Below are 22,687 nucleotides of genomic sequence, written 5' to 3'. Positions count from 1 at the left end.
GAGCTCAATCAGCTAAAATTGCAGAACTTGCTATTGAGAGCAATGTCTGGCAGGCTTCCTACTGCTTGTCCACTCGGCCAACCCTATCTCTTGAGACTTTGGTTTCCAGGATCAACAGGAGACAAATGAGAAGTTTTCCTGCCCCCAGTAGTCTGTCCTTCCAACTCCTGCCAATGAGCCAGGGCTGGAGGGTCTGTCAACAGCATTGCCTTAGAGCCTGGCCCAAGAACTGGACTGGCTCCAAGGTGACATGTTTGCCAGTGCAGTGTTGGAATCGAGCCAAGCCTCTGTGGGGGGTCTTGATAGTCGAGTTCCAAACCAAATAAGATCCATGCACGCCACCTACACCGCCAGGTGGGTCTTCCAAAATCCAGGGAGCTGCTGATGACAGGCAGGACTTGGAAGGGCAAATCAGTCACTGGTGGCAGATAATTCTTCAACTCATCTCCCTTGCCCAGCTCCACTGGCTCCTCATTCCCCAGATGATAGAATTCAATATCCTCGTCCTCGCCTTCCAAGGCCCTCCACAGCCTTGTTTCTTCCTACTTCTACGGCCTGCCGATCCCTTATCAACCTCTCCGCTCAGCAGGCTCCAGCAGTCAGTCCTTCAGCTTTTCTGTCCCCACCCTTTGGAAATCCATCCCACATGTCCTTCACCTCGCTCCCTTCCTTGCCTCCTTCAAGGTGCTTCTCAAAAACCTTCTCTTCGACCATACCTTCGGCCACTCTCCTGCCCTCCACCCCACCCCCGATCCCGACCCCCCCGCTTGGGTCCAAATCTCTGACTGTCCATCGCATAGGGACGTCATCCCGACGTGAAAAGCGCTATATAAATATCATTTTATATTGTATGTCAAGTCTTCCCTACTTCAATTTGTCAACTCTCCATCTATGTTTTACTTTGATGTAGTGTTCAATCCAGGTGTCTGTATTATCTGTATATATATAAATATCTTAATTTAATTAGGACAATGTACCTGCATTGGAAGTCTTAAATTGTGGTATTATTAGTGGTGTATGTTTTAAATGAAATCAATTTTGTTCTATTTTAGAGGTCTGTTTATTACAATCCATGACCGAGGACACATTGCTACACTGTTGAAGTGCTGGCCTGAAACAGATATTCGGGTATGTTTCTTTGAATTGCAATATGTACTGAATGTGTTGTGTTTCAATGTATGTTCATAATTATATTTTTGAAATCTTCTTTGTCATCAGTTTAGAGCATTGAACTTTCCATTCCGCTTCCCCTTTGTCCTTTGTCTCCAAGGGCTATTGCTCATCTGAGGTTAACTGCTTTCAAGTCAATATTGCTCTCTACCAAGTCCTGATAGACATATGAGGAAGGTTCATGATTGCCTTCCTTCTCATTTACCTCTATTCCCTTGGGGAAAACTTAAAGTCTCAGCTCTGTTTTAATGTACATAACAGCTCCTATGTATTGTTGCATCCACATCTGTGAAACTGTTTAATTGATGGGAAAAGAATAATTGGCAATTAGAAAACTGTTCTTAGATATGGGGGAACAAACAATGCAATTTTATGTAGTCTTTAAGCTTTGTTCATGATAAACCCAACTTTTTTCCTCCCAAATATGGCTCTTATTGTATTCACTTCCAAAATTAGAGTAACATCAAATTTATCTTTAGCACTGTAGGAATATCATTGATAGCTATCCATGTGGTTGGTATACAGCTGCAAAAGTAAAACATACTTCATTTCTGGACCTATATACTGCAGACTGATCTGCAGACATGTTCATATCATGCTTGGATTACCCTGGAAACAATTTTGAAATGGAGTAAATTACCGGTTCCCTCAGCTTTTGACACTGTATGAATTGAGTTAAAACGTGACTTTTTGATATAAAGGAACTGGAAAAAATAAATATAGATACCTCCGAAAGCAGTTTGCTATTACTAACAATATAATATCATGAATTTAACATTTGGCTAAGTAAAGTCCTGAATATGACTTATGATTCTGAAAGTAACTGCATTCCCACTGAGGTGTATGCAGCAGGAAGGTCTCTGGATTGATTCCTGGTTTATGAGTTAGCTTGGCTCATTCAGGATGCTAATAGAAGAATTTATGTCCCCTGGACCAGAAAATGTTCAAATCAATCAGGTTTCCAACTCCCAATTGTATCCAGTATCTGCTGGAAACTACATGTGTGAATGCCAAATGATGAAAGGATTAGATTTGGTTATGGTTGGAACTTGATGACATGTTATGCCTTGGTTCACACATGAAGAATGAGGGATCAGAGGGCTCTGAGTGTCAGAAGTGTCAGTATTTCCAGGGTAGTAGGAGAGAAATTTGGGGATGGGGAGGATTAGAAAGGAAATGAATAAATAATTTGGGCCATAAAAGTTGATTAAATATTCTGATAACAAACATTATGATTTTACAAATGCACAAGAATCCAATGTCAAACCTATTATAACTGTTTATTTTAAAATACATACTTACATTACACTTTGAGTGATTGTAAAGTAAAACGCACAAAGTCCAAGTTGCATGCAAACTGTATAAATTGTAGATTAATCACTAATCTACATTGCTAATGCATGATTCGATGCAGCCGGTGTGTGCGGGAGTAATGGAGGGTATGGGAGCAGAGTTACGAGTTAGGAAGTGACAAATATGAGCAATGGCCTACAAAAAAAAGCAAAGAAATCTAAGTGGTTTTAATAGGGAAGTGAATGGGACTCAGGTGAATGTCTGATACGATTTATACAGATAAGAATTCTGCGAGTTTTACTATATATCCTTTCGAACACTAGGATGATATATTTAAGTAAATTGAACCATTTCTTTCAAATGTAAACATGCTTCAAGAGAAGCAAGAGAAAATAATTTGACCTATTTATTTGCAGGAAAAAAACCCTGAAAGTTAAATTTGTATCATAAACTAACTTTACAATCTGAGATTTTATTTCAATATACTTAAAGGTATTAACATCTTAGTGTTCGTGTAACTTGAAATGATGCACTTTGAAATAAGGGGTTAATTGTTTTGGCATTGGAGTTTTGTGCATTTGTACCAAGTCCAAATGTTTATCAGGGTGTTTAATTAATATCCCAAAGTTGGTATTTATTCATAGAATTTTTTCTTCCTCATTCCCCAATTGTTTCTTTTTCTCCTTACTTTGAGGTGAACCGTGACACAGATAGTAATAATATACATTATATTTGATATAATCCCTTATCACGTCATTGAGACATCTCAAAATGCCTCACAGGATTTATTGTAAAGCGCCTTGGGACGTCCTCCTGACGTGAAAGGAGCTATACAAATATAATTTTGTTGTTAATGTAAAGTGTAGTGATTGTGTATTTGCTTCTGGTACATGATGCACTGAATTGTTTTTAATGTGCTGCTACTATGGTTTCTAACTTTGCTTTTTTGTAGGCCATTGTGGTAACTGATGGAGAGCGCATTCTGGGCCTTGGTGATCTTGGCAGTTATGGCATGGGTATTCCAGTGGGTAAGCTAGCCCTTTACACAGCGTGCGGTGGAGTCAACCCCCAGCAGTGTCTGCCGGTGATGCTTGATGTTGGCACTGATAATGAGGTAAAGGAAATAAAGTGTCCTATTCTACAATTAATTGTTCAAAGTGAGACTAAACCTTTACTAAAGTTGTAGCGCCTTTGTCCAGTGGTAATGGTGCTGTCCTTCAGCTGAAAATCTCTCACAGAAACTGCTTTGCACAAATGTTGCATCGAAGCCAGTTTTTGGACAAAGGTGTTGTCAAGTTGATTGACAATGTCCTAGACGTGCATTATAAAAGTAGCTGGTGCAAAGCCCCACCAATATAGTGAGTTTGCATTGTTTAAATTCTGGCGGCCCTTTGAATTACCGTTCAGATGTTGGTGTTTGAAAGGTTTGACTTTCCATCTTGTCAATGTTTACCAGCAATTAAGAATTCCACTAGTAGTTGGAATCTGGTGAACAGTGTTCCTTGAGTGTATATGTGGAAAGATGCTTAGAATTTAGTTTTAGACATTTTTGTATGGATGAAGAGATCTAGTGCTGTAATCCCCACTTTGATAAAAATTAATATGACATAAAACTGCTTCTGTTACAGATCTACGTATGTAATCCCCACTTTAGTGTTTAACTGCCATTTATTGGTTACACTGTAAGAGGATGTTTTGTAAATAAAATAAAGCCTATGGATATCAGATCCTGATATATAAAATATCTTACATCACTCATCTTTTTTATGGCTTAGAGTTCAGGAACTTATTGTGTGGGGAATCAGGAGTGCATATAAATCACATCACTTTGCAGTTAACATTAACTTGCAAATGACTGTTGCCTAAAATTATTTGTTTTACATGTTTACATTAAGCTTGTTTATTTAAACACACTTAGGAACTTTATTATAATAATAATAATCCTTGCATTTGATATAGTGCCTTATTCTGAGATGTTTCAAAGCACTTCACAGAATTTTACTGTGAGGAGCAGTGATTGTGTATTTGTAGGTAAACGTGCAGTCAAAAGATCCTGGAATCTGGCTTGAGGTTGAACAGAAGACTGTCTTTGCTGCTCTCTGATCGGCTTATACAAAAAAGAGCAGTTACCATGCAGCAAGCTGACTGTCTATTCTCCTGCTCTGTAGTGTTTAAGCACTGCAACCCCACCCCCTCTCAAAAGCAAGGCGTTGTTCAATCTATTCTCCTATATCAAATGGATGGTGGGGAGGGGAGGAAAGAAAAGACAGATTGGATCCAACATGTATTAGGGGATCTATTCTGTCCCTGTTCTTGGGGTGTGATATTAATCTGCTTGAGAATGAATGAAAATCATTACCAACCATAGGAGATGTGAAGCTTGAGTTACCGTCTCATTTGAAAGCTGGCATACAATCGCCAGTGCTGTTTAACACTCAGGTGCCTTGTACATTGAAGGGCATTCTCTTTCTCGGGGATTCTAAAACATCCCACGTGTGGTGGAGCTCAGCATGTTGACTTTCTCTTCTAAAAATGATTGATACACTTGATATTAATAGGAGTTTATCTTAACTGAACACAAAGACAAATGCAAGGATTATTATTATTAACCAATATTTGAGGGGAAAACGATTCTGGCATTCTGTGCTATCAAAGGCTCCAGTTTTGGGAAATGTGTCCCAAATTTTAATGTTTGCAATTCACATCGGCTGGCCAATGAATCGACAGGTGTACACCTGTCTAAGTAGAAGCATTGTGCCAGTACAGAAGAACGCCCACTGTTGTGCGAAGTCGTCTTTCAGCTTGTGATATCGATCAGGATCAGGTTCTCATCCAGAATAAATTTCATTAAATTTGGGTATCTGTCTGAATGTAAGTGACTAAATTATTTCGTCTTTCTCCATCAATTAGCAGTGATGGATGAAAAGGGATGAGGAAAAAAAACACAGCCATCTATCAGTCCTTTATCTGCAGACTATGTCAACAGCTGCTCCAGTCTCTGTGTGGGTGTAGCGAGGACATTTCGAAACAGTCATTGTCTTGACCTAGTTTGTCAAACAAGATGAATTGCATTCTATTAGAAATGTGAATACAGTTAAGCCAGTTTGCAAGCTGCAGTCATGTCTGGTCATAAGTACTACTGTAACTTTTAACCTTGATCTGCCTTGCAATGTGATGGAATTTGGTTTCTGATGCAGGATAATAAGATGAAGAAGCTGGAGAGCGGAACACAAGGCAAAAAGTGTATAAATGCTAGATTACACAATGATTGCGATAGGCCCTGCTCCTATGTTGTTGCAGCCCAAATTCAACTTTTAAGACTATAAGTTTTACATTTGGGAAAAAATCTACTTAATTTAACCATTCTTTTTGACTTCAGATTGTGAAACTGCTCTGTTAGCACAGAGTAGGATTATTTGTGATTGATGGCTTTAGCTTCTCTATAATCATTCCGCACAATAATCCGTTTGTTGAAAGGCTCGAAAACCGTGGAAATGGGGGTGGAAGTACTAAACCACTGGACTCTTTCCCCTCCACCTTCTCTTTTAATTCAGTTCCTTTGTTTAGAATACTTAAATCTACATTTTGCTTTTTAATCCTTTGTTGAATTAACACAGTAGTAATAGATGTTCTTGCAGATGTTTTAAATGAAACAGTGGCAAGGTTTTAACCTTGAGCCTCTGCAACAATTACAAATATCAGAATGGTTTATGAAGAATCAAACAGTGCATTTCTCTTCCTCATATGGAAAATGTACAATACAAAATGCATTGTAACATTGTTATTTTGCTAAACAACAATTCTTATTTGTGTGAACCTCACGAAATGCCGTCTAATATCTCAATGAATAGGTTTGCCTCTTCCATGAATGATGCATATTGGGTTTCTGAATATAAAACCCTTAGTTTACAGTGCAGTATTGTGCTCCACCATGGAGTTGTGGCTAAGACCACTTTATATTATGACTACTTCAACTGAGTTTAATTGAAAAGAATAAAACATTAAATGTCAGTTTAGCTTGCATTTAAAAATGAGCTACATTTGCCATTTCAAATGATTGGGAGATTTTTAACAGCATTAGACAAGAGCTAGCACTATGTACTGTGTGGATGTGCAAGCAGAATGGAACAAACTCCCAAGGAAGTTTGAAACCAATGTTGTCTTCCTGCGATATGGGCATTTCCACAGCTCCTATCAATGTTGTACATCCAATATCACAACACCGTAGTACCTGCAGCTCAAGAGAGATGAAATGGACATAGAATAGACCAAATAGCTAGGAAAACCTCTTGCACTAAACCTGTACTGTGGAAAATAATAATAATCCTTGCATTTGATATAACATCTTATCACCTCGTTGAGATGTCTTAAAGCGTGTCACAGAATATACTGTAAAGTGAATTGACTATATTTTGTGAGCGAAACACGGCAGCCAATTGTGCACAGCACTGTCCCACAAACAGTCATGTAAAATATTTGCACTGTTTCCTTTATTTCACCAATACCTCAATATGTGCTATATGGCAGTAGGAGATTCCATTATAAAAATAGTAACAGTTACTATCCTTAAATAGAGGAAATTCTCCTCTGGTGATGTGGCGATTCATGTTCAGACCTTCAGCCAGAAACTTGGTATAAAGCTGAGGTAGGTGGTTTGGAACCATTTTAATCCTCAGCCATAAAACTGCAACTTTCAGTTGTGAGGCAACTGCTCTACTGTTGTGCAAACAGCTTGCTGGGTATTATTTACAATTTCTGCCATATTGGCTGCCCTTCTCACAGTTGGCTGTATAAGAAACTTCAATTATTGTGGATTAGAAAGAATCTGGTTCACACTTTGTGCATGAATCCTTGGCGAATCGCCTTTTTTCTTGACAAAATCACAGTGCTAATGATTTTTTTCCTTGATAGAGGGTTGTACATTGCTGTGTAACTTACCTTTGACTTCCTCCTGGACTTATATGTACTTAATGGACATTTTCAATAATTTTCATTATCTGGATACAAAGCCATGAACGTGACTGTGGGATACACGGTGATGTACCTGTAAACCTTGCCACTGCTTTTATTGTCAATATTTTCAGGAGATTGCATGCTGCTTAAGATCGTGTTTCCTTCAAGCATGGTGACTTTATTACCTTTGCCTTTGCTGTAGCCAATTTGCAGCTCTTGCCATGGTATTGGGACCAGAATGGATTACATCACCCTCCCTTCCTTAACATCCATGTCGATTCCTGAACTAAATCACTTGGAGCAAACACATCCCACGAATGTTAGCGGCTTTTAGCTGTGTGAACCTGGCAGGCCTTTAGTCATCCCCTTAAGAGTTGCCCTGTGACACGTCTTGATAGTTGCAGTCCTCCTGTCTTTGCTGAAAAGATTGCCTCTGCTGAAAAGACTGCCACTGGGCTTTCAGGGATTTGATCAAATATAAAACCCTGAAAATTGTAGTCTTAATGTTCAAGCGGTGTTAACTTTATATAGGCTAGCTCACTGACCTCTTTCGGTGATCAACTGTCTTTAGGAGCAGCTTAGTCCATTCACAACCATGCTATGAGGTCATTCATTAGAAATGTTTCTCAGCACTTTGGCTAATTCTTTTCAGTAAATTCAGGAGCACGATGGGGGGTGTCCGCCCCTCTTCACCAAATTGTTAAATGTTCAGCCAATGTATAGAAAGTGGGTCTGTTGTTTGCTTTGGTCCAGTTGTTAATGATCACCACTAGCACAAGGGGTGGAACAATTTACTTTAATTTGCATTTATTCTTTTGCATTGCGATACACAGTTAATTATCAAATTCTCGACAACAGCGTCTCACAAAGTGACATGTTTTGATTTTATGATTTGTTGTGATGTCGAGTGCTTTCAAGTGCTGCATTACATAGTATCTAAGCAATAAATCATTTATATTAAGTATTTGCCATATATGGACCTCTTGCCATCCATAGGAAAGTCTTCATGCAAATATAGTAGAATTCCTTGTATTACACACCACCTACTTAGTCTGCAGTTGATATGTGATTCGTGACTGTAAAATATCCGAGTGGAGTCACTGGAATTTGGTGTGTAATGATACTTAGCTGCTGGTAACTAGAAGTGCATCATCCCGGATGGTGATAACTACAACAAACAACAACAAATTACATTTGTATAGTGCCTTTCATGTTGGGAGGAATGTATATTTTTATGAATGAGGTAAAACAGAGGGTTGCTTTCATACCTTTATCAGCAACTTAAACTTGCCATCAGTGTCTAATGTATACACGACTCACCTATTTGAGCTAGACACAGAAATACAATGGTTACACTAAATAATACTGCTTACAATTCATATAGCACCTTATTACATTATCATCTTCTCAAAGCACTTCACAGGATTTGTTGTTCAGTTTAGTGACTGTATTTTGTAGGTGAATGTGACAGCTAATTTGCACAAAGCAATGTCCCACAAACAACCATGAAGTAAATGACCAAGTTGGGTAAGCAAGTTTTCCTCTCTGGGGTGGATCCTGTGAGTTGAGTCATAGTTGCAAACAGTGACTTGAAATCTGTTTTACATTACACATTCTTTGGTGAATTGCCACAATAAAATATACAGTATATTATGAGGTTGCAAAAATACGAGTCACGCCAGAATCGCTTTCCTGACCTTGATTCATGGTGCTGCAGTTGAAACCCAGCAGTACCAATTGATAAAGGCTCCCCTCCCCTCCAGTGGTCCCTTGAACATTCTTAGACAGCTCAAGAACTTTCAAGGATGGAGGTTTTAATGATAAACAACAAATGACTTGTTCAAAAGCATTGTAATTTCCTGGTTCATGCCCAGAACTTCACACTCAGGTGTTAGTTTTTAAACAGCCACTGATGCGATGAGAAGTCGAGAGATATAAATCAGGTTTTGTGCTGCATTTCCTTCTGCTGAAAATGAGTTAATTCAGTTTTAGTGGTATGCAAACAGCATAAAATAGATCTTAAATTAACTGTTGTTTAATCTGCTCTGCCACAAATGGAATGGGGAGCTCTCAAAATCTAGCCTGGGAGACTATGTTGGAGACAGGCATTCTGGAAATGCATGCTCTGTTGGAATTAAATGAAACTTGATATGCATTATCAATGCGTTCTGAACCTGAAAGAGGCTATCTTTTTAGCATGGCATTCTTTGTGATTTCTTGTTGTCTTAATCTTTAAGTAAATCAACCGGTTTTATACGTAATCTTGTTTGTCAGTTTTAAAAGCCATTCCAAATACAGCTCATGCAATGCTTGATATCACTAAGAAATGTGGTTAAACAGAAATCCTTAAAAACCTTGATTTTTTTTGTATTAGCATCTATTCTTATTGACTAACATCACTGGTAGAATGGCCAGGATTTTAGTATTCTCTTTCATTCTAAATAGTTCTATCTTGAGCGGTTACAATGCTGCGTTCCAGGACAAATGGCTTTAAGATTAAAATTAGGTCAAGATTACTGTGCTGCTATGAGTTAAGCCAGATCCAGCTATTGGAGCATAACATTGTAATGCCTCTCTGTTTCTATGGTCACAACACAGTGGGAAACGATGTGGCTAGCAACATGCTCGTCTGCTTTAGTCTGCAACCTTCATGGACTTCCAACTTAAAATTGGGTCACATAAATTGTGAACCTGTTACCAGAGCATGACCTTGGATCAATCTCATTTTACAAACTGTGCTATCTACAGTGCATTTTGGTTGCTTGTTTTATGGCTCTGTTGTCTGGCGATGTGACATTGTCTTTTTAAATAGGTATTTCAACAGGGTTGCAATTTGTTGCCACCCTTGGCTGCCGTGACACAGTTGGCCTCTGAGGAAGTGATATGAGGAGGTGCTATACAGCTTTGAGGGTTTATTGTCCATTTGTGATAATACACGTACCAACAAAGGGAGAATACGCCAGTGAGTCCTGCCTATGTCAGACATTGAAAACCTTGTAGAGTACTGTCCTTTAACGTTCATATAGGCTAAGATTCTGGCTAAGGTATTTGTTCTCCTTTGTGTAACTTTTCTGTTTCTCTGATTTGGTTGTGTCAACCTGGCTCAGTTGGTAGCACTCTCGCCTCTGAGTCAGAAGCTTATGGGTTCAAGCCCCCAAGTCAGAGCTTGGAATGCATAGTCTCGGCCAACATTCCAGTGTTAGAGACGTGTTGCATTGTCGGAGATGCCTTCCTTTGGGTGAGACGTTAAATCGAGACCCGGTCTGCCTGTTCAGGTGGATATTACAGATCCCATGCCACAATTTGATAAGCGAAGCAAGTTTCTCCCAGTGTCCTGGCCAACAATCCCCAAAATAAAATTGGTCACTCACTCCATGGCTATTTGTGGGACATTGCTGTGTGCAACTGGCTGCCACGTTTGCCCACAAAATACACAGTCAATCCACTTTACAGTATATCCTGTGAAAAGCTTTGAGACGTCTTGACGTGATAAGCCGCTATACCAAATGCAAGGATTATTATTAACCTAAAGGTTTGAACAGTAGGTATTTGTGGACTGCTTGTCCTCATTTACCTCAACACGTTAGCAAGATTCAGCAATATTAAATGAATACATAATCCTTATATAATGCCTTTCAGGCAGATATCTCAAACAGAATTTGCTGTAAAGTATAGTGATTGTATTTTATAGACAAATATATAATTAATAGGTAAATGGTGTAGCACCTTAATGTGGGGATCAGAAACCAGGACAGAATCATTGTAGAGTGAAGTGGTCTTCCTATATTCAGGTTGTTAATTTGGTGAAGAGGAGAATATGATGGTATAGCTTTTCTAGTGATGCAAATCATTCAGTGGAGGATACTCCACCCATTGATGTTGGCTCAGGGATGGACACATTATGTGCTCTTTTCCAGTAACCTCTGATCCATTATTTCATTTGTACCATATGTTAGCACAGCTCAAGGCATTAAAAATGTAAACTCATTGGGTCTTGAGTTTTATTCCTGTGTTGCTTACAACCCACAGTGAGTTGAGATGTCAGTATTGATTTCAACATCACAATATTTCTCACTAAGCATATTTCAGTGCTCAGGAGAATGTGTGTGTGGGATTTTGGCTTCTTCGTCAGGTTTGAATAGCTGAATAATATACCTTGGCTTGTCTTAGAACTGTGGGACCATAACAAGGTTATTACTAATGTTTCTTAAAACAGCTTAAGTTTATTTTTTTATGGGAATTCCTTCCACAGAACATTATTGCATAGATTCCCCATTAATTTTTTTCATCATGTGTGCTTTGTGTGCTATTTTCATATACACATTTAATTCAGGGTTCTCTGGCATTCCAGCAGTGAATCACTATGATTGAAAACAAGCTGATAGTGGCTATTGACCCACTGGCAGGTGAGGACCCAATCCACATCTAGCGCTTTTTGTATTCTGTTTAACATTTTAATAATAATAGTAATAATCCTTGCATTTGGTATATTTGCATGATGCACCTGATACTATCACCACTTATGTAAAGAGGACAACAACTTGGGAATCTGCTCTTTGCCCATTGTTGCATAATGTTTTAAATAAGATTTTATTCTAATGAGAGTGCTATTTTTCTTCCTTTACATGATTCACCAAGTTCCTTTGTGTTGATTTCAGTGCAAGTGGCTTTGCACATTTTGTTTCTGCTCTTGCAAGCACTCAAATTGTGATTACCACAAATGTTTCAAATCACAGATCGGGCAAAGTTGCGATATGAACTGTTCTAATCATCTGAAGACTTTTGTTGAACATTGATATTACTTCAAAGCAGTTTTGCTCAAAACTGTTAATAATGGGAAGCACAAAGTAAAATGACTAAGGCAGAGTTACACAAATAAGGGCTCATTCAGTGCTTCATTTAATATGATATCCTATGGTGTTATCTTATTTTTCAGATTTCTGGCAGTTGTACTATGTGATGGATGTCTGCACAAGTTCTTATTTATGTAACACCAGTGGGCCGCACACATAACTTCTCTTCACAGTTTATGGGATTAAATGGACCGATTCTCTACCACCTTTTGCCTTGAGATCCCAAGATAAATCAGCACAGTAGAATTAGATAATGAGGGTACAAAAGATTGGAGTCTGACACTTACCTAGCCCTATACACACAGCTTTCTTTATTAATCATTGATTTACTTACATTGAAGAGAAGTTTCCTAGTTAGTATAGCAAAGTCAAATCATTCATAGACTTCACCTAGAGTGTAGAACCATAGACATTTACACCACAGAAGAACGCCATTCTACCACATGATATCTGTTTACCTGCCCTTTCCCCATGTGTGTGACAGGGCAAAGGACTGCTGAAGCTCAGTTGGGCAAAACAAAGTAGATACAGTTTAAAAATTACGCTACTACCTCATTTAAAAAAAGACCCATTTTGCTTTCCCCAAGTGACGTCCTGCGGTCCTGCCTTATTGCAAGGTGAAAGCCTTTTTTTCCCTAAAATCTATGCAGTCTTATGTTGAATTGAAATAATGAAAGATTTATATATTGTACAGCTCAATTCGGACATGAGATTGTACTAGACTCTCTTCCTTGCACCGTTCTTGTGTTTGTACAATACCAGTCTGAGCTCTTAGCTTACACAATACACTCTGAACTAGATCCAGTTTCTTTCATAACAAACCAATATTTTATTCATCATTCTCAGCTTTCATCAAAGCAAGAATCGCCATCCAGAGTGTTTTTTCAATGGTGTTTGATACCAGTCCGCCCTGTATTTCTTCATTATTCTAAAACTTTAGCTGATGTTCAATCCTTAATACTGTTCTGATTGTCCATTTACGAACAACAATTTGCACCAGGATGTTTGTAATAATGAATTAGAAGGGGTGGGAATAGGAAAAGGTGAGGCTTAATTAAATTTGCCTCACCTTATTTCAAAATCTTGTGGGAACGGGTTTATAATCTTCTGATCAACCGCTGAGGTCAGTGCATTTAAATTACGGCCTTGAAACTATTACAGTTGTATACATTTTATGCAGCAATGCTTAGCCTGCATAATTCTGGAACACTCTCCCTCAATCCCTCGAGCCCCCTCTCTTATTTTTCAAGTCCCACCTGAAAACCTGCCTTTTCGTCTGTGCTTGTGATCACCTCCCCCACCTGGCTCAGAGTCAGGCTCTGCCACTGTTAAGCGCTCTGAGAGGCTCCCTGAGTGGAGGGCACTGTATAAGTCAAGTTGTTGTTGTAACTGGAAGCTACTGTATTTGTCCAGTCACTATTAGATTCAAATGTGGATCGTGCTCCTAAAAGTTAGCAATGCTGCATTTTACAGGCTATCTGGAGTACCTTCTCCATTAACTGACAAAGTTGAATATCCAGAAACAGTTGTGAGCGTAAGTTTCAAACCACTGAGTTGACCACGTGCAGTTTATTGTTCCTGTCAATATGGAATCTGCTCATGTTGTAAACCAGAAATGTGAACAGATTTCACTGCCTTTTGGAGTCACAGAATCATCTGACATAGATGTGATTCTGTAATAAAATGCAACATTTAGTTATCAAAAGGTGTGACCTGGTGCTGCAACATTGTCAACAAGTACAATTTACATTGATATAGTGTCTTTTAAATCAGGACGACATCTCAAGGCACTTTACATGACTGACTGGGTGGAGAGTTAGCTGAGAATGGGTTGGGCAGAAGAAAGGTGACAAACTGCAATTGAAAAATAGGTCTGAAGGTGGGTTTTAACGATGGGGAGGGTGGGATGAGACGGGGGGGCTCTGGGATGGAGTTCCACTGAGCGAGAACAAAATGACTGAAAGCTTGCCCACCGATAGTGAGATGTATCTGGCAGGGGTAGAGGAAGCAGACTGGTATTAGCTATATTAGTGTATATTTACCCAGATCGGGCTCCAAATCACCCAAATGACCAAAGTTACTCCAAAATTACTGCACCTAATTTTTCTGATAAATGGCTGTATTTCAGAGTTGCGTTCCATATAATTTAGTTTGTATTTGCTCTTTGGTGCTTCATATTCCTGCTTTTACAAGTTGCACAGGACACCAAATCCAAGCACCATTCCTTCAATTTCTTGCTGTTAATTAATGAATGCCTCTTGTTTATGCATTAGGTGTTTTTGATCAATGCTGCTAAATAGAAAGATGTTATTGCACACTGGCATGTTGCAAGATTTATTTTATGCCACAATATTGTGACTGGAGCTGCTCCTGTCGCTTTGACTGCTGCTGAAAATTTCAGTATTCAAGCTCTTGGTTTTCTATAGGAAATTAAACCAACAAGCACGAGCTGTGTTCTTTGATGCAAACCATCTGGTCCATTTAACGACATACAGAGAACCATTATATGGGGTCATGGAGCTAAACCTTTCTTGCTGGCTATCTTTTTAAGAAATAACATTTCAGGAGGAGGAGAAGGAGATAATTGAACCCATGAATTTTATGCCCCCACCAACTGAGAGGTTTTTAAAGGTAGCAACATTCTAATGTTTGGTGTGTCATTCAATGTGGTATAATGAGAATATTTCAGTAATCTCTATTGAAACTATTTTAAAAAGAAATGTAAAACAAATCTATAATAAAACATTGACCTGATTTTTTTCACAGCAATAGTATTACAAACATGACTAGATGCAGTGATGAGGCAGTTTGAAATCTCATGTTACTGCCAAAAAGTATCCACTACAGGTTTTTGTATTTCTGTGCCCTTTTTCTTCCTCTCCCCCCCATCCCATTACCTATTTATGAGCACCTGTGTAGATAGTTCTACCAATTGAGAAGAGCACATTTACAAGAAGGAAAGTTGAATTACAAGTTGGAGAAGTTGAAGGGATGGGGGTGTTCTTGGGCAGATTTGAATGCATGGCAATTAAGAACAATAGAATATGGTAGCTTTGACAAGCCAGGTGGCATTTACAAAGAATGTACAGGATGGAAACAGGCCGCTCAGCCCAACCAGTCTGTGTGTTTATATTCCACACGAGTCTCCAGCCATTTCTTTACTCCCTCCCACATGCCTCTCTTTACCTAGCAGTAAGTAGGAACCCAGTTGTCAGTTGGTTGGCGGATTGCTTTCCGTGGGTAATAATCCATTAACAAAAATTGGTCACTGTGCGCGACTGCTGTGCGCAATTGGCTGCTGCATTTTGCACACAAAATATGTAGTTAATTCACTTTACAATATATTCTGTGAAGCGCTTGGAGACGTGTCAACGATGTGACAAAGGGCTATATCAAATACAAGGATTATTATTTTATAATCCTTGCATTTGATATAGTGCTTTTCAGGTCTTCTAGTCATCTCATGGAGCTTCAATTGTGAACTGAAGTGACCAATTCAATTTTATTATTGAATAACATGGATCTCATCACTGGAACAGGCAGAAGAAACCAATTGTGGAAAATAAACAATTGTGCCAAGGAAAAGCAGCAGTAAGTTCTCCGAGCCACCGGAGACAGGTCATTTGGCGCACCAACTCGTCTGCTTTCATTGACTGAATATGAATTGTTAAAGGATATTCCTCAGAATTTGGGTATAATGAGAGGATTGGAAAAAAATGCCCTTCATCCCATTTGATTTAATCCTTCAAGAATATCTACCCAACTATTTTCCCATTACAACATCAAGATGTTTCTTATAAGACCAGCTTCCTAGCCTCCTAGTAAATCGTTCCAATCATTAGCTACCATCTGGGCAAATGGATAGATTTTGCTGTTCTGAAATTGCTTGTAAATCCAAATCACCTCTCTTTCTGTCTTTAACTCCCACCTCAAATATAGTTTGTATAATGGATTACAGTTATGTACATTTGCACATATTGCACAAAGCAATAATAGAGAAATTTCCAAGCATTATATTCTTGGAAATGCTCCCATTTTATCAGTGCTGTGTACATGCTTGATCATTCACTTCATGGTTGTTTGTGGCATGCAAACTAGCTGCTGCATTCACCTACAAAACGGTCACTAGACGTCACAGTAAATCCTATGAAGTGCTTTGAGGCGTCCTCCTTACTTGAAAGTCACTATGCCAATTACAAGGATTTATTATTAGTAGTGGTAGTATTTTGTTTATGTTACAAAATTCATTCATGTAGGTATATCTACCTTTCAAGCGCTTTGAGACATCTAGAAGACATGAAAAGCGTTATATCAAATGCAAGGATTATTATTATGTGAAAGTCACAACTTACATTGACTTTCATCTAAAGGTATTAGTCAACCCAGAATGGGACTTTTACAACTGATGGATGGAAAGCTTTATCCTCCAGGTACCCATGAAAGTGAATTTTGGCAGCAGTGAGAGTGAGGCAAGGTGTTGGTTTAAAAAGAAAAACATGTTGAGAAGAAAAGTGTGAAAGAATAATAATTCATAAATAAGGTAGAAGGGAATAGAGGGGTTTGTTTGAGGGGATTAGAAGGTTACAAGCTCCCATAAGGTATAAACACCAGCACTGACTAATTGAACCAAAATGCAGGAACCAAAATGAGTTCCTTGCACTCCAATTTTGTTAGTGGTAAGGTGGTCAGCTTTAAGTCCAATCATTGTGGGGGTGGGAAGGGGGCAGGCATGGACACAATCGTCAGTCGTTAATTGTCCGTCTATCTTAAGTAATCAAATGGCCTTGTCCCTGAAATATCTCAAAGCACTTCACAGAATTTTTTTGCAGGATTTTACTGTGAAGTAATTTTGCGCTATGTTCGGAGAATTATTAGATTGAATGGTTCTTGGGCTGGTCATAAACTGGCCATCAAAGAAGAAAAAAGTCGGTGGCAAACTGATGATGGACGGGCGTTCAATCTGTATGGAGAATGAATGCTGTAAGCATGTTACAGTAAATTTCAGCACAATATTCTTATTTCAATATTCTCTTCTGATTTCTTACCATTTTGTTCTGTTGAATTTGGCAGCAGTTTTTGTATCAACCCTACTGCATTTCTCATTGTTTCACCACAAGAATGTGCTAAAATGATACATTCATACTCCAACTCTCCGCCACAGAAGCTTGCAAACGTGGCAATGCCGTCCTGCAGCTGTAGATGAAAGGGGTTTTCAGGATTCTAAACTGACCAAAAACAGAAGAATTATAATGCTGTTGACATGTTACCGCTAAATCCCAGTTTCACTAGTTTTTCATGCTTCTCTACAAACCTGTTCATTGCTATTTTCTGGAGCCAGATGTATGCCAGCAAGTCAGATGATGTTGATTAATGTTAGTTTTATTGAAAAATCAAAACCATGTCTGAATCACTTAACTCCTTAAATCCGATTGAGAGCATGTGACAGAATATAATCATAGTGCCAACAAATGGTGGTGATTTTAACCTGTTGTCTCAATAAGATTCTTCTGAACAATTTGAAAGTGTGTTTACTTGTTGAGGACTGTTAGAGTCCCCATTTTCTGTTTACTTTTGTGCATTATGAACCCAAACTTGTCTCTTTTTGCATTCCTTTTCCTTAATTGAAGCACATTTGTTTGTTTTATAGCAGTAAGTTGAATGTTGCAACATAACCATGTTATGCAAATGAATTTATAGTTGAAGCAGAGTTCAGAAACACTTAATTGCAGACTTAATCTAACATATCTTAATTCTTCCACTTTATTAGAACAAAATTACATTTATATAGCGCCTTCATGTCGGGAGGACATCCCAAGGCCCTGGACAGTGCACAGCATTTCATACCCGAGCTGGAGTCAGGGGGGAGAAGGGAGGGTAGGGGAAGGGGGGTGACCAATGGCATGGTCAAAGAGGAGGATTTTGAGGCGGGACTTGAAAGAGGCAAAGGAGGGGGTGAGGCGGAGTGATTGGGGGATGGAATTCCAGAGGTTGGGGGCAGAGTGGCTGAAGGCTCTCCCACCAATGGTGGGTTGGGTGGGTCGGGGGAAGAGGAGCAGGCCAGAGCTGGCTGAGCAGAGTGAGTGGGCGGGTTGGTAGGGGATTAGGAGATCACAGAGATAGGGTGGGGCGAGAATATTGAGGGCTTTGTAGGTGAGGACCAGGATTTTGAACTGGATCCTCTGAAGGATAGGGAGCCAATGGAGTTGGGTGAGAATGGGGGCGATGGTGTCACAGAGTTTGGTGTGGGAGAGAACATGGCTGCAGAATTCTGGATTATCTGCAGCCTGTGGAGGGAGGAGTTCGGAAGGCCGACAAGCAGGGCGTTTGCATAGTCGAGCCTGGAGGTGATGAAGGCATGAACAAGAGTTTTAGCGGCCTGAGGGTTAAGATAGTGGCGGAGTGGGTGATGTTACAGAAGTGAAGGAAGGCAGAGCGGGTCATGGTTTGGATGTGGGGAAGAAAAGACAGTTGAGGGTCGAACAAGACACCCAGGTTCCTGACTGGCTTGGTGAGTTGAAGTGTGCAACCATGGAGGTTGATGCTGCCAGAGCCTGAGATGCTGAGGCGCTGGCGCGAGCCAATCTGGAGGGCCTCAGTCTTGTTCACATTCAACTGTAGGAAATTTACCTTCTTTACCTTCAGGACTTGATGTCCGACATGCAGTCTGTCAGGACAGCAGTGGTCCTGGAGTTGAGGGTGGAGGCAGAAAGATAATAATCCTTGCATTTGATATAGCGCCTTTCATGTCAGAAGAACATTTTAAAGAGCTACCAAAGAGATTGGTTCACATCGTATCTCTCACACCGCGTGCACTTCATCTCCTCAAACAGCTTCTCTTCTAGCCCCCGCACCTGTGCGGGTTTCTCAGGGCTCTGACCTTGGTCCCCTCCCCTTCATTATCTCTATGCTCCCTCTTGGTGACATCATCTGCAGACTTGGGGCCAACTTCCACATGTATGTGGATGACACCCAACTCTACCTCTCTGCCTCCACCGTTGACTCCAGGATCACTGCTGTCCTGACAGAATGTCTGTCAGACATCAAGTCCTGGATGAGAGCTAACTTTCTTCAGTTGAACGTCAAGACGGAGGCTCTCCTGTTTGGTTCCCGTCAGCGCCTCCTCACCTCAGGCACTGAAAGCATCACCGTCCATGGTTGCACACTCCACCTTGCTAAGCCAGTCCGGAATCTTGGGGTCTTGTTTGACCCTCAACTATCCTTTCTGCCCCACATCTGCGCCATGACCCGCTCTGCCTTCCCCACCTCCGCAACGTCGCCCGGCTCCGACACTGACTCACACCGCAGGCCACCGAAACCCTCATACACGCCTTCATTACATTGAAGCTTGACTATGCAAACTCACTGCTTGTCGGCCTCCCCAACTTTTCCCTCCACAGCCTGCAGATCATTCAGAACTCTGCAGCCTGTGTCCTCTCCCGCACTAGGCTCCGCGACCCTATCTCCCCCATCCTTGCCAAACTCCTTCCCATTACACAAAGGATACAGTTCACGATCCTGGTCCTCACCTTCAAAGCCCTCCATGGTCTTGCTATGCTCCTACCTCTCCAACCTCCTAACCCCCTACCACCTTGTTTGCTCCCTCTGCTCAGCGGGCTCCATCCTGCTTCACGTCCCTCGCCTTGCTCGCCCCATTATTGGTGGGCGGCCCTTCCGCCACTCTGCACCCACCCTCTGGAACTCTATCCTGCAGTTCCTCCGTCTGCTGCCTTCAAGACCCTCCTCTTTGACCGCGCTTTTGATCTCCCTGCTTCCTCCCCACTCCCCCACCCCGACCCTCAGGTCAAGTACGTAACTCTGTCTGTCCAGCGCTTTGGGACATCATCCCGATGTGAAATGTATACAAATGTCATTTTGTTGTTGTTCTACATCTCTCTCCCTCTGCTTCTCTATATATTCACTCTTTGATTGTTACCACATCCTGAGGGAATTTTAACTGATTAATGTGATGAACATTGTCAGCGTGTGTTTACCTGCCCAATTTCCAAACGCAGGCAGAGAACCCTGCAAAATCATGGATGGCATATAGCTGCAGCCTTCTATATGTCCCTTATCCCCTCCGTTCCACCATTGGTGGCTGTGCCTTCAGCCACTGTGCTCCGAAACTTTGGAGCTCTCTGCCTCAATCACTCTGTCTTGCTCTTGTTGCCCATCTTCATATTGCATCTTGAAGACCTTCCTCTTTGATTATCTCCCCTGTCTCTCCAGCTTGGGGTCAAGTTCTGCCACCCTTAAACTCTCTGAAATGCTGCCAGTGTGAAAGGCGCTGTATAAATGCACGTTTTTGTTATATGAACTTGTAATATGGAACTGTGTTTGACATAGACATCCAGACAAATCGCCTAATAGAAGTAATAAAAAACAGATTAATCATTTACGATTTATTCCAGTCAAAGACTCCAGCGTGTGACTTATTACTGTCCTCACAGAGAGGTCAGCAACAGTTATAGAAACAAATGAGTCTGAGAAGCTTGCACTGTCTTGTGTTTTCATTATACTAATGTGAAAACCGTGAAACAGCTGAAGACTAAATAAGCTAATCTTTTCGAGATGTTTGGACAGTTTTTTTTCCTTTCAGCTCAATGCCATTTGCGTTGGTGGTGTTTTTCTGACCAGTATAAGGGGATGATGTGCTTAAGCAGCTTTTCACTGCTCAATGGTCCTCCGACTCAGAGCTGCTACGACTATTTACCATTCTCAGCTCTGAAAGGACCACTGTTCCTTTGAGCCACCAAGAGAATAATTCTTCAGTTCTGATACAAGCTTTTGACCTACCAAGAATTCTATCAGTTTATATCAGAAAATACAATTCAATTTGGACATTGTTTCAGAAATTGCACAAAGCTGAATAATATTGTGGTTAATGTGCTGTGAAAGACTTTGACTGTCTGTTGCTATTATCTGTGCGACACAAATATAAATGAGTCATTTTCTAGTAATGAGGTATCAATTAATTATACATAAGGTACTAATGCCTAATTATTCTTTGTGAATGAGAAACCTTCTCATGTATCGTTTATTAAATGTTCCTGCCTCCTCCACCTCTCCTTGCTCCCCCTGATTCCAATTGATGGTACTGACATTACTGTGGAGAAATTTATATTTTGTTTAGCAAGGATACTGAGCTGTTACAATATGCTGTAATCTACAGTATAGAAGTGCAAAGGTTCTCTATCGAGGGAGATTTGTAATTTTTCCAAAAAGGGAGTTTATTTACACTAAACGTTCATCTACATTGGACAAAAAAGATACATTTGGGGTTTTCTGTTCAGTTTTTAAATATCAGATTTTAGAACCAAAATATTATTGTGTGTTTTGCACATCACATCTTATATTTTTTGGTGTACATTTAACAGTTTGTATTCCTTTATAATCAAAAGTATCAAATCAGTGTGCTCTTCATTTATTTTACCTTAGATTTTTCATTCTTGGGCATGTACAGCTCAATAACAATGGGCCTACAGGACAGATCCAAGTGGGGGGAATAAAATGCAACATATGTATTTTATAGAAAAAAGGTGTTCGCTGTCTAGAAATGCTGTAAATTGAGACTTCCAAAGTATTTTGTTGGGATTTGCAAGTTTGACACTTCTTGATTACTGTGCTAGGCAATGTGCATATACAAACTTGCCTCTATGCAACAGTAACTGCTAAACACCAAATGTGACCTACTTAGTAAACATTTTAAGAAACGTGGCTTAAGGTTATAAACAAACGCATGAAAATTGCTGTTGTAGCTGATGACAACCTTCTCAAAAATGTGCTGTGACAGCTGCAGAGGAGGTTGTTTGCCTTCCCACAAAATGCATTGCTGACCGTTCCAAAGAAAATTCCATTGCAGACAGCTTGATTGTTGAGTTGTACTGCACAGGGATTCTTTTCAAAATATGGAAACTTTTGATAGCTGAAATTGCCAATGCTCGTTTTTAAGTTCTCACAGTACAGACTGCAGGCCACATTGCAATCTATTTGAGGTGTATTACAAAATAATCCTGATAAAACAGATGTGTTTTCGGCTGCATAGTAGGATTTAATGTGTATGCACTGTTTATGATTAAAAGTGAAATATAGGTGATTTATATGTAACTGGTCAATTTTACTCGGTTGGCAGCAATCAGCACCCTCGCTTCTGGACCAAATGGTTGGGGGATCAAGCCCAAAGTTGGGACTTTGAGCTCAAAGTCTAGGTTGATATTCTGCTGCGGTACTGGGGGAGCGTTGCATTGTTTGAATGCCATCCTTCAGATGAAACATTAAATTGAGGTTCAGAAGAGAAGGAAGATTCTCCTGTTATCCTAACCACCAATCCTCCAGATAAATTAGACATTCATTTTGGTTGTTTCTAGGATATTACTGGATGCAGTTTAACTACCATGTGTGTCCACAAATACAACTTGACA

General features: G+C 40.0%; 1 protein-coding gene across 5 annotated transcripts in view; it reads left to right on the top strand.

Annotated features, from left to right (window-relative positions):
• The window catches only part of me1 (malic enzyme 1, NADP(+)-dependent, cytosolic), a 240,689-nt gene that overhangs the window by 122,504 nt on the left and 95,498 nt on the right, over window positions 1-22,687 (top strand). For all 5 annotated transcript variants that reach the window (XM_007892968.2, XM_007892962.2, XM_007892966.2 and 2 more), the window contains exons 5-6: window positions 1,053-1,128; window positions 3,416-3,577. In XM_007892968.2, the coding sequence (XP_007891159.2) occupies window positions 1,053-1,128; window positions 3,416-3,577 (238 nt within the window). The remainder of the gene's footprint in view (window positions 1-1,052; window positions 1,129-3,415; window positions 3,578-22,687) is intronic.

Source organism: Callorhinchus milii, unplaced genomic scaffold (assembly GCF_018977255.1).
Source record: "Callorhinchus milii isolate IMCB2004 unplaced genomic scaffold, IMCB_Cmil_1.0 Scaffold3, whole genome shotgun sequence".
NCBI lineage: Eukaryota > Metazoa > Chordata > Chondrichthyes > Chimaeriformes > Callorhinchidae > Callorhinchus > Callorhinchus milii.
This window is presented reverse-complemented; position numbering and strand designations above follow the sequence as displayed.